The following is a 17,271-nucleotide window of genomic DNA, read 5'->3' on the forward strand; positions in this document are numbered from 1 at the left end:
GATCATTAGGTCCTATATTTTGATTGTTTGTTAACTGATACACCACCTGTTGTTTTTTTCAACAAATTGAAAGTTTTTACATTTCAAAACATTGACTTTACCGTTGCACTTTGTGCTTTAGACATCCCATTATCACAAACCTTATCTAAATTTTACCTTTGTCCATTTGTGGGTCTCACAATTGGTTTATATGCCTCGATCAAATATTATGAAATTTATACACAATGTTTTTTTATCACAGAACACAGATCAAGTTTAAATTATGGTTGCCTCACTTTTACTGTTCTAGAGTCAGGCCCTTTTACAAATGGAAAAAAATTTGGTTTGCATTCTTTAACTTGCCTCAACTAAATGTTATGAAACATTTATCCAATGTTTATTACCTCAAAACACAGATCAAGTACTAATTAGGGTAGTGTCACTTTTATTGTTCTTTAGTTATGTCCCTTTTTGATGTCATATGCAAGAAGGGGCGTCATCTGTGTATCAGAGTGCCATTGACAAATTTCCCATTTCTTTCTAAAGTCATCTTGTACAACATAAAGTATTTCATATTTTTCACACATATCCTGGCTTGAATTGAGATACACAAGTTTTGGGCATATAGATAAAATATTATATAAAGAGTTGCAGACTTTCATTTTATTTTTCAGAGTTTTGAGGTTAAGAAGAGTTACAGATAACAATTTTATTTCAGCTTATTGACTGATTTTCATCAGAACGAAGTAATTTATATTTTACAATAAGTTTTATCAATATTTTTAGGATGACAGATATTTTTTAAGTTATATCAATATTAATAGGATGACAGATATTTTCTAAGTTTTATCAATATTTTTAGGATGACAGATATTTTTTAAGTTATATCAATATTAATAGGATGACAGATATTTTCTAAGTTTTATCAATATTAATAGGATGACAGATATTTTCTAAGTTTTATCAATATTTATAGGATGACAGATATTTTCTGAGTGGCTCACTTGATGGTAAATTGAGACTGTGGAATATACCTGATAAGAAGGTCACACTATGGAATGAAGTGCAGGGTCCTTCAGCCCTTATTACAACAGCTAACTTCTGTAGGAATGGTAAACTAGCAGTTGTTGGCACTTATGATGGAAAATGTATATTCTATACAACTGAGGTTAGTAAAATCTAGTAGTTTATACATCTCATCACTTGGCGTCCGTCTTCCGTCGTCGTTAGCTTTTACAAAAATCTTCTCCTCTAAAACTACTTGGCCAAATTGAACCAAACTTGGCCACAATCTTCATTGGGGTATTTAGTTTAAAAATGTGAGGCGTGACCCGGCCAAACAACCAAGATGGCCGCCACGGCTTAAAATAGAACATAGGGGTAAAATGCAGTTTTTGGCTTATAACTCAAATCCGAAGCATTTAGAGAAAATCTGACATGGGGTAAAATGTTTATCAGGTCAAGATCTATCTGCCCTGATATTTTCAGATGAATCCATCAACCAGTTGTTGTGTTGCTGCCCCTGAATTGGTAATTTTGAGGAAATTTTGCTGTTTTTAGCTCACCTGGCCTAAAAGGCCATGTGAGCTTTTCTCATCACTTGGCATCCGTCGTCGTCTCGTTAACAATTTTTCAAACATCTTCTCCTCTGAAACTACTGAATGGATTTATAATGAAACTTAGCATGATTGTTCCTTAGATTATCCTGCACAAATTGTGTGCTTCGATTTTTGATCCGTCAAAAAACATGGCCGCCATTACTTAAGATAGAACATAGGGGTCAAATGCAGTTTTTGGCTTATATCTAAAAAACGAAAGCATTTAGAGCAAATCTGAGATGGGGTTAAAATGTTCATTAGGTCAAGATCTATCAGCCCTGAAATTTTCAGATGAATCAAACATCCCATTGTTGGTTTGCTGCCACTTAGTTGGTAATTTTAAGGAAATTTTGCAGGTTTAGGTCATTATCTTGAATATTATTATAGATAAAGATAAACTGTAAACAGCAAAAATGATCAGCAAAGTAAGATCTACAAATAAGTTAATAATACCAAAATTGTCAATTGACCCCTTAAGGGGTTATTGTCCTTAATGACAATTTTTCACAATTTGTTCATCATATTTGCTAACTTTAAAAAATCTTCTCCTCTAAAACTACTCAACCAAATTCAACCAAACTTCAACTGAAAGATCAGTAGGGTGTATAAAATAAAGTGTGTGCTTTATTTTTTATTTCGTCAAAAAACATGGCCGTCATGGCTAAAAATAGAACACAGGGTAAAATGCAGTTTTTGGCTTATATCTCACAAACTCCAGCATTTAGAGCAAATAAGACAAGAAGTTAAAGTATTTATTAGGTCAAGGTCTACCTGTCCTGAAATTTTCAGCCGATTTGGGTAACTGGTTATTGAGGTATAATGCCCCTGAATTGATGATTTTAAAGAAATTTTGCAGTTTTTGGTTATTATCTTGAATATTATTATAGATACAGATAAACTGTTAATAGCAAAAATGTTTTTAAGCAGAGTAAGATCTACAAATAAGTCAATTTGACCAAAATTGTCAATTGACCCCTTAAGGAGTTATTGCCCTTTAAAGACTTTTTTCACAATTTGTTCATCATGTTGACTTACTTTAAAAAATCTTCTCCTTTGAAAATGCTGTATCAATTTCAGCCAAACTTAGGCTAAATGAGTTTCAGAGTATCTAGTATAAATTTTATATTTCATTTCCTTGTATGTCAAGAAACATAGCTCCTATGGCTAAAATAGAACATAGGAGAAAATAATTTTTTTTTTGCTTTTGAAGAAAATAGGACGATTCAAAGAACATTTAAATAAATTGAAAAGCCAAAATAATCATTGATGAGAGATTTTACCAAAAAAATGAGAGCCTCTTGTTGGTTATTATCTTGAATATTATTATAGACAGAGATAAAGTGTAAACAGCAATAATGTTCAGTAAAGTTAGATTTACAAATAAGTCAACATGACCGAAATGGTCAGTTGACCCCTTTACTGCTTTAGGAGTTATTGCTCTCTAAAGTCAATTTTTAACCATTTTTCGTAAATCTAAGTAATCTTTTACAAAAATCTTCTCCCCTGAAACTACTGGGCCAAATTAATCCTAACTTGGCCACAATCATCTTTGGGGTATCTTGTTTGAAAAATGTGTCCGATGACCTGGCCATCCAACCAAGATGGCTGCCACGGCTAATAACAGAACATAGGGGTAAATGCAGTTTTTGGCTTTTAACTAAAAAACCAAAGAATTAAGAGCAAATCTGACAGGGGTTAAATTGTTTATCAGGACAATATCTATCTGCCCTGAAATGTTCAGATTGATCTGACAACCTGTTGTTAGATTGCTGCCCCTGAATTGGTAATTTTAAGGAAATTTTGCCGTTTTTTGTCATTATTTTGAATACTATTATAGATAGAGATAAACTGTAGACAGCAATAATGTACAGCAAAGTAAGACCTTAAAATAAGTCAACATGACCAAAATGGTCAATTGATCCCCTAAGGAGTAATTGTCCTTTATAGTCAATTTTTAACATTTTTCATAAAATTTGTAAAATTTTACTTTTCATAAAATTTGTAAATTTTAATAACATTTTCCACTGAAACTACTGGGCCAAGTTCATTATAGATAGAGATAATTGTAAGCAGCAAGAATGTTCAGTAAAGTAAGATGTACAAACACATCACCATCACCAAAACACAATTTTGTCATGAATCCATCTGCGTCCAGTGTTTTTTCATCAGGACTCTTAAACCATTCGGTTTTCATTCAAGTTCACTCTTATTTTTCATCGTTTGAATCTAGGATATACAAGGTCTCATTTGCGCTTGAAATCCCGGTAATTTTTTATTGTTAAATCATGCAGTAGAAGGAAAATAGAGGAAAATATATTAAAATAATTTAAATCAACAAAAAAGATTACTCATATTGGATAATAACAAAATTGACTTGATTAAAGCATTGTTTTTAGGATTTTACTGATTGACTTGATTAAAGCATTGTTTTTAGTATATTACTGATAATAAATGAAGTACAGTTTCATATTTTTATAAACTTGTTGACAATGGATGTATATTGGTGTACAGAAATGTCTATTTGTCTTCCATGTGCAATAACATGGTCTATGCATACAGATCTCTACAAAATTAAGATAAATGTTTGGTAGGGTGAAGAATAAATTATTATTTGTTATAAAGATATTTTTTTACAAATTTTTACAAATTCCACAACTGTTAAAGTTACTTATATGATCAATTTAATATTCTAATATGACGTCCTTTTTACGCTTTATATAAAGCCGTGTTCTAATGAGCACAAAAAATATGTCTGACACATGCGCACGGACTTTTAATATTAACGTTATTTCCATCGTTATCCTTTTAAATATTTACATTTTTGAAAGCAGCTAACATAAACTTTTATTATATATTTTTATCAAACAACATTTATTTACCCTGGTCGTAATTTTTAAACTTATCAAATATGAAATGTAATATACAGACTCCTCGGGGAGGAAACAGGAACAACCAAACATTTTTATGGTATTTTCGTATGCTTCGACCTATAATTCTAATATGATGTCCTTATTATGCTTTGTAAACAAAGCCGTGTTCTAATGAGCATAATATTTATGTTTGACACATGCAGACGAACTTACTGTGTATATTAACGTTATTTCCATCATTAGCCTTTAAAATGTATACATTTAAGCAGCTAGCATGAATTTTTATTATATATTTTATAAAACAACATATATTTACCCTGTTCGACCTATAAAAATACTGTATTTGTCCTATTAGAATCGGAATAATTCCTTTGTGTCATGCTCTATGATCATTTTAACATGGGTAGGCATTATATTTGACCACATTTTACACCTTGCTAACGCTCAGTGTAAAATATCAACAAATATAATGCCTACCCATGTTAAAATGAGCATAGAGCCTGACAAGAAGGAATTATTTCTTAAATATATTGTATTTGTCATGTTAGAATCGAAATAATTCCTTCATGTCATGCTCTATGCTCATTTTAACATGGATAGGCATTATATTTGACCACATTTTACACCTGGCTAACGCTCAGTGTAAAATATCGACAAATATAATGCCTACCCATGTTAAAATGAGCATAGAGCATGACACAAAGGAATTATTTCTTAAAAGAACAATGATGATAGGTCAATAAGAGCGATTTATTTTCACAACTTTTGCAAGTAAAATAACGCGAAATTAAATTATCGCGATAAGGAATAACTTGGATCTTTCCCTATCAAACTACATTAAATAAATGAGAAAATAGCTAAATTAAATCGCCGTGAAGTTGACTAGCTTGGTATAAACACGAAATAAAGTATCCGGGAAAATAAGTTGGTTTACAGTAATTGGTTTGGAGTTACATTTTGACTATATTTAAATTCAATTAGAAGACCCTCAATGCCAATGTACTCATCCAAAAAGTAAATAATGCAGATTTCAGGTTGTATGTTTAATACATGAACTTGATTTATATTGACAGCAATTAAAGTATCATACACAGATCCATGTAAGATCAACGAGGGGTAAGAATGCCAAAGGAAGTAAAATCACTGGTATAGAACCTCTACCTGGTGAAGATAAGGTAAATATTAATAAAGATCATGTGTATTTCATATATAGAGATAAAATGTATACGATCCAATTAGTGTATTTTAGTCAACACTGATTCATTACGCATAATTTCTTCAAAATTTGAAATATATTTTTAATGCCCCTGTCGCATTATGAGCCTGCTGCAGAGGAGGGGCATTAAGTGTTATTCTTGTCCTTTCTTTACAGAAATCCCTTAATATATTTCTATTTTCTAACTTAATTTGCTTGAACCAAATGTTATGAAATTTATACGCAATTGTTGTTACCACAAAACACATGTAAAATTTGAATTTTAGTGGTATCAGTTTTACTTTTACTGTTCTTGAGTTATGCTCCATTACAAATGGAAAAATTGCTATTCTATTCTTTAACTTAAGTTTGCCTTAACCAAATGTTATGAAATCAGCTTAAAATTATTGTTGAATATTTACAATCTCCACGAAAAGTCCATAGATATTTTGTTTACGCTTGTCCCTGAAATACAGCAAAAATACAACCAAAAAGCGCACCTGAGTATAAGACGCAGGGTCAATGATAGAAAATTTCAGCTTATTACTGATTTTTACAGTATGTCTTGCAATGCGACAATTCTACCTCATATGGGTCCATATGCAAGCAACCTTTAATTTTATCATTAGTTGTGCATTTTCAGCAATTGAAATGAATGCTAGCTGTCTGTTTATTTTTATGGCCCATTTATGGGCATTATGTTTTATGGTCTGTGGGTTTCGTCTGTTCGGCCATATGTCCACTTCAGGTTAAAGTGTTTGGTGGAAGTAGTTTTTGATGAAGTTGAAGTCTAATCAACTTGAAACTTAGTAAACATGTGCCCTATGATTTGATCTTTTTAATATTAATGCCAAATTAGAGATTTTATCCCATTTTCATGGTCCACTGAACATAGAAAATGATAGTGCGGATGGGGCATTCGTGTACTTGGGACACATTCATGTTATGATTATAACAAAGTCACATCTGCAACCTCAGTGTGAAAAATATAAAAAAGTTAAACAATAAAAATCTGTGCATTATGCTTCACATTCATTCTCCTATTTGCTGTCTATATTCCACATATAGTTTTGAAATATTCTTGCTTTCCAGGTTTTAGTTACTTCAAATGATTCCAGAATACGTCTTTATGATTTACGAGATAAAATGTTAACCTGTAAATACAAAGGATGTGCAAATAACAGCAGTCAGATTAAAGCAAGTTTTAGGTAAGACTTACAAATAACAGCTGTCAGATTAAAGCAAGTTTTAGGTAAGACTTACAAATAACAGCTGTCAGATTAAAGCAAGTTTTAGGTAAGACTTACAAATAACAGCTGTCAGATTAAAGCAAGTTTTAGGTAGGACTTACAAATAACAGCTGTCAGATTAAAGCAAGTTTTAGGTAAGACTTACAAATAATAGTTATCAAAAGTACCAGGATTATAATTTTATACGCCAGACGCACGTTTCATCTACATAAGACTCATCAGTGACGCTCAGATCAAAATAGTTAAAAAGCCAAACATATACAAAGTTGAAGAGCATTGAGGACCCAAAATTCCAAAAAGTTGTGCCAAATACGGCTAAGGTAATCTACTCCTGGGGTAAGAAAATCCTTAGTTTTTCGAAAAATTCAAAGTTTTGTAAACAGAAAATTTATAAAAATGACCATATAATTGATATTCATGTCAACACCGAAGTGCTGACTACTGGGCTGGTGATACCCTCGGGGACGAAACGTCCATCAGCAGTGGCATCGACCCAGTGGTGTAAATAGTTATCAAAAGTACCAGGATTATAATTTTATACGCCAGACGCGCGTTTCGTCTACATAAGACTCATCAGTGACGCTCAGATCAAAATAGTTAAAAAGCCAAACAAATACAAAGTTGAAGAGCATTGAGGACCCAAAATTCCAAAAAGTTGTGCCAAATACGGCTAAGGTAATCTACTCCTGGGGTAAGAAAATCCTTAGTTTTTCGAAAAATTCAAAGTTTTGTAAACAGAAAATTTATAAAAATGACCATATAATTGATATTCATGTCAACACCGAAGTGCTGACTACTGGGCTGGTGATACCCTCTGGGACGAAACGTCCACCAGCAGTGGCATCGACCCAGTGGTGTAAATAGTTATCAAAAGTACCAGGATTATAATTTTATACGCCAGACGCGCGTTTCGTCTACATAAGACTCATCAGTGACGCTCAGATCAAAATAGTTAAAAAGCCAAACAAATACAAAGTTGAAGAGCATTGAGGACCCAAAATTCCAAAAAGTTGTGCCAAATACGGCTAAGGTAATCAATCTACTCCTGGGGTAAGAAAATCCTTAGTTTTTTTCGAAAAATTCAAAGTTTTGTAAACAGAAAATTTATAAAAATTACCATATAATTGATATTCATGTCAACACCGAAGTGCTGACTACTGGGCTGGTGATACCCTCTGGGACGAAACGTCCACCAGCAGTGGCATCGACCCAGTGGTGTAAATAGTTATCAAAAGTACCAGGATTATAATTTTATACGCCAGACGCGTGTTTCGTCTACATAAGACTCATCAGTGACACTCAGATCAAAATAGTTAAAAAGCCAAACAAATACAAAGTTGAAGAGCATTGAGGACCCAAAATTCCAAAAAGTTGTGCCAAATACGGCTAAGGTAATCTACTCCTGGGGTAAGAAAATCCTTAGTTTTTCGAAAAATTCAAAGTTTTGTAAACAGAAAATTTATAAAAATGACCATATAATTGATATTCATGTCAACACCGAAGTGCTGACTACTGGGCTGGTGATACCCTCGGGGACGAAACGTCCATCAGCAGTGGCATCGACCCAGTGGTGTAAATAGTTATCAAAAGTACCAGGATTATAATTTTATACGCCAGACGCGCGTTTCGTCTACATAAGACTCATCAGTGACGCTCAGATCAAAATAGTTAAAAAGCCAAACAAATACAAAGTTGAAGAGCATTGAGGACCCAAAATTCCAAAAAGTTGTGCCAAATACGGCTAAGGTAATCTACTCCTGGGGTAAGAAAATCCTTAGTTTTTCGAAAAATTCAAAGTTTTGTAAACAGAAAATTTATAAAAATGACCATATAATTGATATTCATGTCAACACCGAAGTGCTGACTACTGGGCTAGTGATACCCTCTGGGACGAAACGTCCACCAGCAGTGGCATCGACCCAGTGGTGTAAATAGTTATCAAAAGTACCAGGATTATAATTTTATACGCGAGACGCGCGTTTCGTCTACATAAGACTCATCAGTGACGCTCAGATCAAAATAGTTAAAAAGCCAAACAAATACAAAGTTGAAGAGCATTGAGGACCCAAAATTCCAAAAAGTTGTGCCAAATACGGCTAAGGTAATCTACTCCTGGGGTAAGAAAATCCTTAGTTGTTTTCGAAAAATTCAAAGTTTTGTAAGGCCACACCAATTTAATTTCTTGTTCTACGGATTTTTGGACTCCAAAAATTGGGGCGAGCGAGCGATTTGAAAATTTTAATAAAAAAATATTTAATTTGCAAATTTTGGAGGCGAAGCTTAAAAAGTAAAGGCGAGCGATTATAATTTTTTTTTGTAAACATAAAATAGTAGGTTTTGACTATATTAAAACTTGATTTATCACTTGTACCTTGACATTTCTTTAATTTATGAAGTATTTTTTCCCTGTTCAACAAGAAATAATTGAATAATTAAATCTGGTCTATGTATGTGTGACTGACAATGAGACAATTCTCCATCCAAGTCATAATCAGTTTCAGAACAACCCCTTAATGTTATGAATATCCCTTTTATGAGGGGTCAAAATAAGTTATAATATATATTTTTTTTGTAAAAACACTTCAAGTACAAAAGGGCTTATATTTTCCCAAAGAACTATAATATTTGGTATTAAATAGTCAAAACATGTTCAAGAATTTTGTAATATTCCTGGACTTTATCCATGTTAACACATTTACTTTAACAGTTTAATATTATTCAAAATAAGTGGACCCATCCCTTCTTTAGAAAAGTTGTTTAAAATATAATGTATTTCTCCTCTTTTTGAGTAAAAAATTCTAAGTTGTCAAAGGTTTTGTATAGTAGCACTGTACAAATCCTTAGTATTTCTATTTTCTTTTCTACAACAGTAAACATGGTAAAATGACCCCTTCAAGGCCCTTGTCTGAGGGAGGGTTGGTCCCAACCTGATAATAACAAACATAGGTCAAAGTACGGCATTTTACACAGAGCTTTGATCAAGACCAACCAGCAAGCTATAAGGGACCACAACTTAGTATTGTACACAATTCGAACAGGAAAACCAATGATCTAAATTATATTTCCAAACAGGAAAATACCAATGAACCACATCAACAAACGATAACTGCTGAACGACAGGTCCGTGAATCAACAATGACAGGTGCACAAACCTGCAGCGGGTATGACCGTAACCATACATTATAATTGCAGTTGAAGGCAAATCCTTCAGAAGTTCTTTGTACTTTATTTTAACAACGAACATTTATTTAAAGGGAATATAAGTTAGGGGGAAAGAAACCAACGTTTTGTTCTGTACTGGTATTTCTATTTATATCGGAGCACTCCCGCTTGGAATAAATTGGTTTCATGCTGAAACAAATATTCTCGCAGATATTTACAGTGTTGTGGGTGCTGATAATCGTTATATAAAGGCTAGACTGTGATTTAAAAAAAACAAATGTTGAGATCTTTACATAATATTTCCAAAAAAAATGGTGCGGGAAATGGACATGATTTCATTTCCGGATGCGGGAAGCGGGAATATAATAAAAATAAAAAAAATCTGTTTTGAAAAAAATAGGTGCGGGCGGATCCGTCGAACAAGGAATCAAATTGGTGTGGCCTAAACAGAAAATTTATAAAAATGACCATATAATTGATATTCATGTCAACACCGAAGTGCTGACTACTGGGCTGGTGATACCCTCTGGGACGAAACGTCCACCAGCAGTGGCATCGACCCAGTGGTGTAAATAGTTATCAAAAGTACCAGGATTATAATTTTATACGCCAGACGCGTGTTTCGTCTACATAAGACTCATCAGTGACACTCAGATCAAAATAGTTAAAAAGCCAAACAAATACAAAGTTGAAGAGCATTGAGGACCCAAAATTCCAAAAAGTTGTGCCAAATACGGCTAAGGTAATCTACTCCTGGGGTAAGAAAATCCTTAGTTTTTCGAAAAATTCAAAGTTTTGTAAACAGAAAATTTATAAAAATGACCATATAATTGATATTCATGTCAACACCGAAGTGCTGACTACTGGGCTGGTGATACCCTTGGGGTCACAACGTCCACCAGCAGTGGCATCGACCCAGTGGTGTAAATAGTTATCAAAAGTACCAGGATTATAATTTTATACGCATAACAGCTGTCAGATTAAAGCAAGTTTTAGGTAAGACTTACAAATAACAGCTGTCAGATTAAAGCAAGTTTTAGGTAAGACTTACAAATAACAGCAGTCAGATTAAAGCAAGTTTTAGGTAAGACAAATAACAGCAGTCAGATTAAAGCAAGTTTTAGGTAATACAAATAACAGCAGTCAGATTAAAGCAAGTTTTAGGTAAGACAAATAACAGCAGTCAGATTAAAGCAAGTTTTAGGTAAGACTTTTTAGTTTGTATAATATATAAGAATATATATACAGAAGCACTTTTATGTATTAACCTTCAGCAGGACATTGAAGGATACAGATCAGGTAATTTAGAGCCACCAATATGGAAACATAAGGAGTGGGACTTGTAAAAAGTCTATGCATTAGCTTCATAAGGGGAAATTTAATTCCATCTATTATTTAAATGTACCTAGAAAATATATATATGTAACAGTGTATAGATGCCTTATGTTCTGAACTTTATATATTTATATATCCATTGTCTTTGACGAAAGTGCATTTGTTTATTAGGTGGTGAATGTGTCATTTGCCTTCAATAAAGAAGTATACAGACTTCATGATCAAGAGATTTTATTGGTTAAATTTAGACCCTCTGTATGTTATACATAGATACTTCATTAGAGATTTTGTGATTTAAACACATGACACTTATCCTTGGCAAGATGTCATCAACATGTATAGAAGTGATACCCTTTGAAAAAAAAAAAATCATTTAGAATTTATCTTGTTCAAAAGAGGGACGAAAGATACCAAAGGGACAGTCAAACTAGTAAATCTAAAACAAACTGACAACGCCATGGCTAAAAATGAAAAAGACAAACAGAAAAACAAAAGTACACATGACACAACATAAAAAACTAAAGAATAAACAACACGAAACCCCACCAAAAACTAGGGGTGATCTCAGGTGCTCCGGAAGGGTAAGCAGATCCTGCTCCACATGCGGCACTGTCGTGTTGCTTATGTGATTACAAATCCGTTAAATAGTCTAATTCGGTAGGTCAAATTCATGAAAGGGAAGAGGATTGTAGTTACGACGTAAGAAACATATCCGATATCATTTGTGAAACGGTTATTCCATAACGGTCAACCAACTTGTGATGGCGTCCGTAAAATTATGAAGGGATGATTTCAACTTCACCATTTGGAACTCTTGGTTTAATAGCTTCCTTGTGAGCAGTAACCCTCTATCAAGAAAATCATGATAGGAAATGCAAGCACGGGAATATCGTATCAATTGGGAGATATATACCCCGTATGCAGGTGCTGCTGGAATGTTGCTACTTAGAAATGGAAATTCAAACTTTCAGATGTAGGATAAAATAAAACGTTTTTCAATAGCCTTAGTTTTGAATAATTCTTTTGTATTTTTGACAGTATGGACATGGGGAAATTATGTGTATAAATTTCTGAGAAGAAAAATATTTATCCTATATGTATTTGTATTTTCAGTCCCAAAGCCAAGTATATAATTTGTGGATCAGAGGACCAGTTTGTATATATTTGGAAACAGAACCATGATTTCTACAAGTTTTCATCAGCTCGTAGAGATCGTAATGATTACTGGGAAGCAATAAAAAGTAGGTTGTTATAGTCTCAGATAAATAAAAAAAAAATTGTTAACTTCCAAGACAAATAGCTCTATGATGATCAATGTATTTGTTTTGATTTTTTTTTGATAAAAATTATGTTAAAAACACATTTCTTTTCAACATTTATTTGCTTTCTGACGAAGGTGACTGTAAAATGGCAATTTTGAATTGCTATTTTTATATCTTATTAATGCAAGAATCAATAGCTAATTTCCACATCACACACAAATGAAATGATTAAGAGAAAAAAAAAAAAAAAAAAAAAAATCTTTTAACGAGTGAATAAATAAACCAAAGTCAGTGCCTAAGAATTTTATATTAGCACCATGTGATTTGAAATAGCACTGTTTTTCTAAAATTATACCACCACATTTGTAATACATTATGATAAAATCTTTGCAGATAGAACCATGGTCCCATATTGCTGAAAGGTCTTTGTAGAACTCTGAAACATAGATATTCTGTACTATAATATATTTTCTTGCAATTTCTGTTGTTTGAAAGAAATTCAAAATTATGCAATTGTAATATTAAGCAACAAATGTAGCAAAATATCCATCATTTCGATACTTTTTATATATCTTTATTTTGCAGTTCACAATGCCGTTGTGACAGCAGCCATCTTTGCTCCCAAGCCTGCGTTACTGAAACCAAATAATAAAAAGAAATATGCGGATGATTCAGATGAAGATGAAGGAGAAGTCATGGTTACCGCAGATTTTACTGGAGCATTAAAAGTAGTCCGAAACTTAAAAGGAACATTGCATTAGAAATCTGGGTAGAAATCATTAAGAAAAGGAACATTGCATTAGAAATCTGGGTAAAAAACATTAAGAAAAGGAAAATTGCATTAGAAATCCCTGGAAAAATCAAAAAGAAAAGGAACATTGCATAAGAAATCCCAGGCGAATTCATAAAGAAAAGGAACATCGCATTAGAAATACCAGGTTAATTCATAAAGAAAAAGATCGCTAAAGAAATCTAAGAAGAAATCATAAGAAAAGGATCATCACATTAGAAATCTAAGGAGAAATCTTTAAAGATATTATCATTTCCACCATTTAAAAAAAAAGTTTGACTTTATTTTGATTAGAATCCTGCCATCAAACCAGATTGAGACAGAAAATGTACTTTTATGGTAGTGAAATTTTCCCCAACAAGATAATGTTGCATTACAGGAGCTTGTTCAAGAAAATAAATGGTGCAGATTATTTTAGTGATAAAAAGTACTGGTATTGCAGTTTTAAAATTTAGATTTACATTGCCTATTAAGTATAGCAGTTCAGAGAATCATGATTATAATGGTGTTTGATTCAGATGAACTATTTAAACATTAAGTAGCTTTTATGCTATAGTAATGGTCCATAATATATTTTAGAAATCTTCTAAAATAACTAATTAATTATTTTTAGAAATATATATTTTCTTTTATTATGCAATCTTTTTCAATAAACTTAAATAATTATTTCATGACTTTTTTCAGTGTTAAATTATGTCATTTTACCCATGGAGACTTTTTTTGTATTTTAAAAGATAAATAAATCACAAAGTGTGACCTAAAAATAGACATCATGCAACACAAATTTTATACTCTGTATAATGTGGAAGAATATATGAATGTATATTTGGTAATCAGAAAGTGGATGAGCAATTAATCTGAAAATGGATTGCACACTGCACAGTAATGCATGCTCAAATGAAGCTTAGATACCAAATTTCAGGGAGCTGTGATTTTTCAGTTCCTGAGATAAACTTTACAAACATTTTAGTGGTGATATTTACAGACAGACAGTAGTTTACCAGTATACTCCCTTTAGTCCCTACTTTTGAAGCAAGGAATAAAAGTTTCAAGTTTTTAAGATAAAAATTAATTTAAAACCCATGATTTCAGCTGCTTTAAAAAAAATGTTAAGCCTGTTTTTAATACTTCAGTTTATGATAACTATATTAGTTCATACTTGCTTCTCAGTCACTGCCGTTCAGCTTGTTTATACTGCCTTTAAATAGTTTAGTTTACTAACTGGAAATACTGAAGGGTAAATTCAGCAAATTCTTGGCTTTGTTTTGGTCTTATTTACTAACTTCACTCTAAGGTATTGCCAAATGTTAACAGTTGAAGTAATGAATGTTAATTAAAAACCATCACTGTTTCACTCAAGTTAGTTATTATTTATTGCTGCAGGTATAAGATTGAACACACATGTCTTTGACAAATTTAAAAACAATCATCATGTGTGGGAGATACAATCTCAATAAAAAATAAATCATGTCAGATGATATGCAAATTCAACACACTCCTTATAACTCATTTAAAAAAAACTAACAGTTACAAGTATTTGAGAACCAGATTATAATTTATCATGGCATAAAAATTAGTTTCTGTTATTTTTACAATCAGTTGTCTAAATTTTAAAATACTTTTTGTATGCATTGTTATTTAAATGGCAATTACTGGACACTGAATGCTCATGTAAGTTTAAATGATTTTAATTGTACTTATTGTTAAATGTCCAGCTAGCCTATTTGTGTTAAAAGTATTACTGTAGATATTATGAGTCATTTAATTTTTTCCAGAAATCACTTTTCGTGTTTCTGGATTATAACATATGTATCTCGTGGCTATTAAAATGGCAATTCCAAATGATTTTAATTCTACTTATTAATTAAGTTTTGAGCTAGTTTGTTTGTATTAAGTATGACTGTAGATGTCAGTTAGTTTGTTCCTGATATAAATGTTCTTATTTCTATAATATTATATATGTATCCTATGAGTTGTCCATTTTATTGAAGTATCTGTGCAATATATATATGTCTGTGATAATGTTGTAATGACTTGAGTTGACGCACCAGTAGTATTGTGGATTTTTTTGAATTTTGAAATCCAAAGAACTGACACCTTTCAGGTTTGTACTTTACAAAACATTATTGTATCAGTCTTATTATTATTGTTAAAATAGGCATGTACAATTGGAGTCAATTAAGCTTTTTTTTAATTTTAAATAAATTTTCAAGCATAGATAAATCCATAAACATAGAAATACAATTTGTAAAGACATTTTAACTCTTTAATTAAGGCATATATTTAGAATTAGGTACATAACTTTTCTGTTTTATTTATTAGAAAATATTAGTCTTGTTGACACCTTTTATAAAATTAAACATTTGATTTCAGGGAATGATAATTAAACTGGATATGAATCAATTTAGCCAGATTTTACATTTTTGTGAAATCTTTACCCTTATGGCAGTGTCATCTTTAAAGCCAACTTGTTTACATACAACTTTGGATTTTCATAGCAGTAGGTAAACATCACAAGTGTATGATTTAATGGTAAATGGCCCATATAGTGTCATCATGGAAGTAATATTTAGAAGGAATAACAACGACTAATTAGCATGTATTTATAGCATGCTGAGCTCTGTACTAAAGTCATATGATTTCATCCAATTATAGTCTCAGCAGTAAGACCCCTTTGGTTACTATCTGCGTTACCGCAGTTGTAAAATGGCATCTGGAATTTCTTATCAGTCACGTGGTTTTATCCAGTCCGGTAATTTTAAAGTACCTGTGTGAAATCCGAGGTTTATTAATAAAAAGGTGGTGCTGTATCATATAAAACCTCTGCCTTCAGATGAAGTCGTATGATGTAAAAAACTTGAAAAACGGACGAGAATTGTTCAAACTACAGCAGTTTAACATGGAAAATTGTATTTAATTTAGCATATTTTTGCTTTTTACCTTTTGTTTTAAACTGTTCTAAAAGTATTTTCCGGTTAAAAGCGGATCCCGAGTTAAACAGATAAATACCTTTGAATCGATCAGGTTTCACATGATGTTTAACAAAATAGTGTAGGCAAATGTAGGCATAGATTTTTTTACTGTTGAAATGTGCTAAGTTAATCGAGATTGAATAAAAGAATATTTACTTTCAAGTATTCTAAATTTATGTATATGTCATAAATGTCATTGATTGCATTATTGAAACTGGACAACTAAAATGAATGGGGATAATATTTTCGTAAATATATATTATTGTGGAATGCTTGTATTTATATAATAAGCTATACAGCAAAAATTATAACAAACCGACGAAATGGGCTTGAATCTATCTGTCTTACGGTAAATTCATTTTTACACAAATTAGTTTATGTATCAAGACCTTAAATTGAAGGATAGAACCGTTTAGAATTGTGAATATTTTAATTGACTATAAATACACGAATGATTTAGATTTTTCGTATTAAATAAAGGGGGTCCAAACGTATTTTTTTTACAATCATCTTCTTAACTTACAGAAATGTTTTCTTAACTGTCTGTAAATATTAAAATTGAAATGACACAATCTTGTTCTCCAATTTTCTATGTGATAGCTGTCGGTTTAAACTATTATGATCAAACTAACCAAAAATAGGCAAAAATTGGACTAAAATAAAAATTGAACGAATGACTCTTTCGGCAGCGTACATCAACGGAATGTAACGAAGGAACTATTCGGGTTACTTCACACGTATAAACGACAAAAACTTGTCTGTTCATAGTTCTCCGTGAACACGAAAATGACCGATAAGTGTCAGTGATTTGATCGATCACATGCGGAGAATCAACTTCCATGCCAGATATTGAACCAA

The 17,271-nt window shown here is 32.0% G+C and overlaps 1 protein-coding gene across 1 annotated transcript in view; it reads left to right on the plus strand.

Annotated features, from left to right (window-relative positions):
- The window catches only part of LOC134711841 (WD repeat-containing protein 44-like), a 43,773-nt gene extending 28,151 nt beyond the window's left edge, over positions 1-15,622 (plus strand). Inside the window, exons 16-20 of the mRNA XM_063572772.1 lie at positions 956-1,147; positions 5,521-5,622; positions 6,735-6,850; positions 12,503-12,630; positions 13,237-15,622. Of these exons, the coding sequence (XP_063428842.1) occupies positions 956-1,147; positions 5,521-5,622; positions 6,735-6,850; positions 12,503-12,630; positions 13,237-13,412 (714 nt within the window). The 3' untranslated portion in view covers positions 13,413-15,622. The remainder of the gene's footprint in view (positions 1-955; positions 1,148-5,520; positions 5,623-6,734; positions 6,851-12,502; positions 12,631-13,236) is intronic.
- Positions 15,623-17,271: the final 1,649 nt, after the last annotated feature.

This window comes from Mytilus trossulus, chromosome 3, assembly GCF_036588685.1.
Source record: "Mytilus trossulus isolate FHL-02 chromosome 3, PNRI_Mtr1.1.1.hap1, whole genome shotgun sequence".
Taxonomy (NCBI): Eukaryota; Metazoa; Mollusca; class Bivalvia; order Mytilida; family Mytilidae; genus Mytilus; species Mytilus trossulus.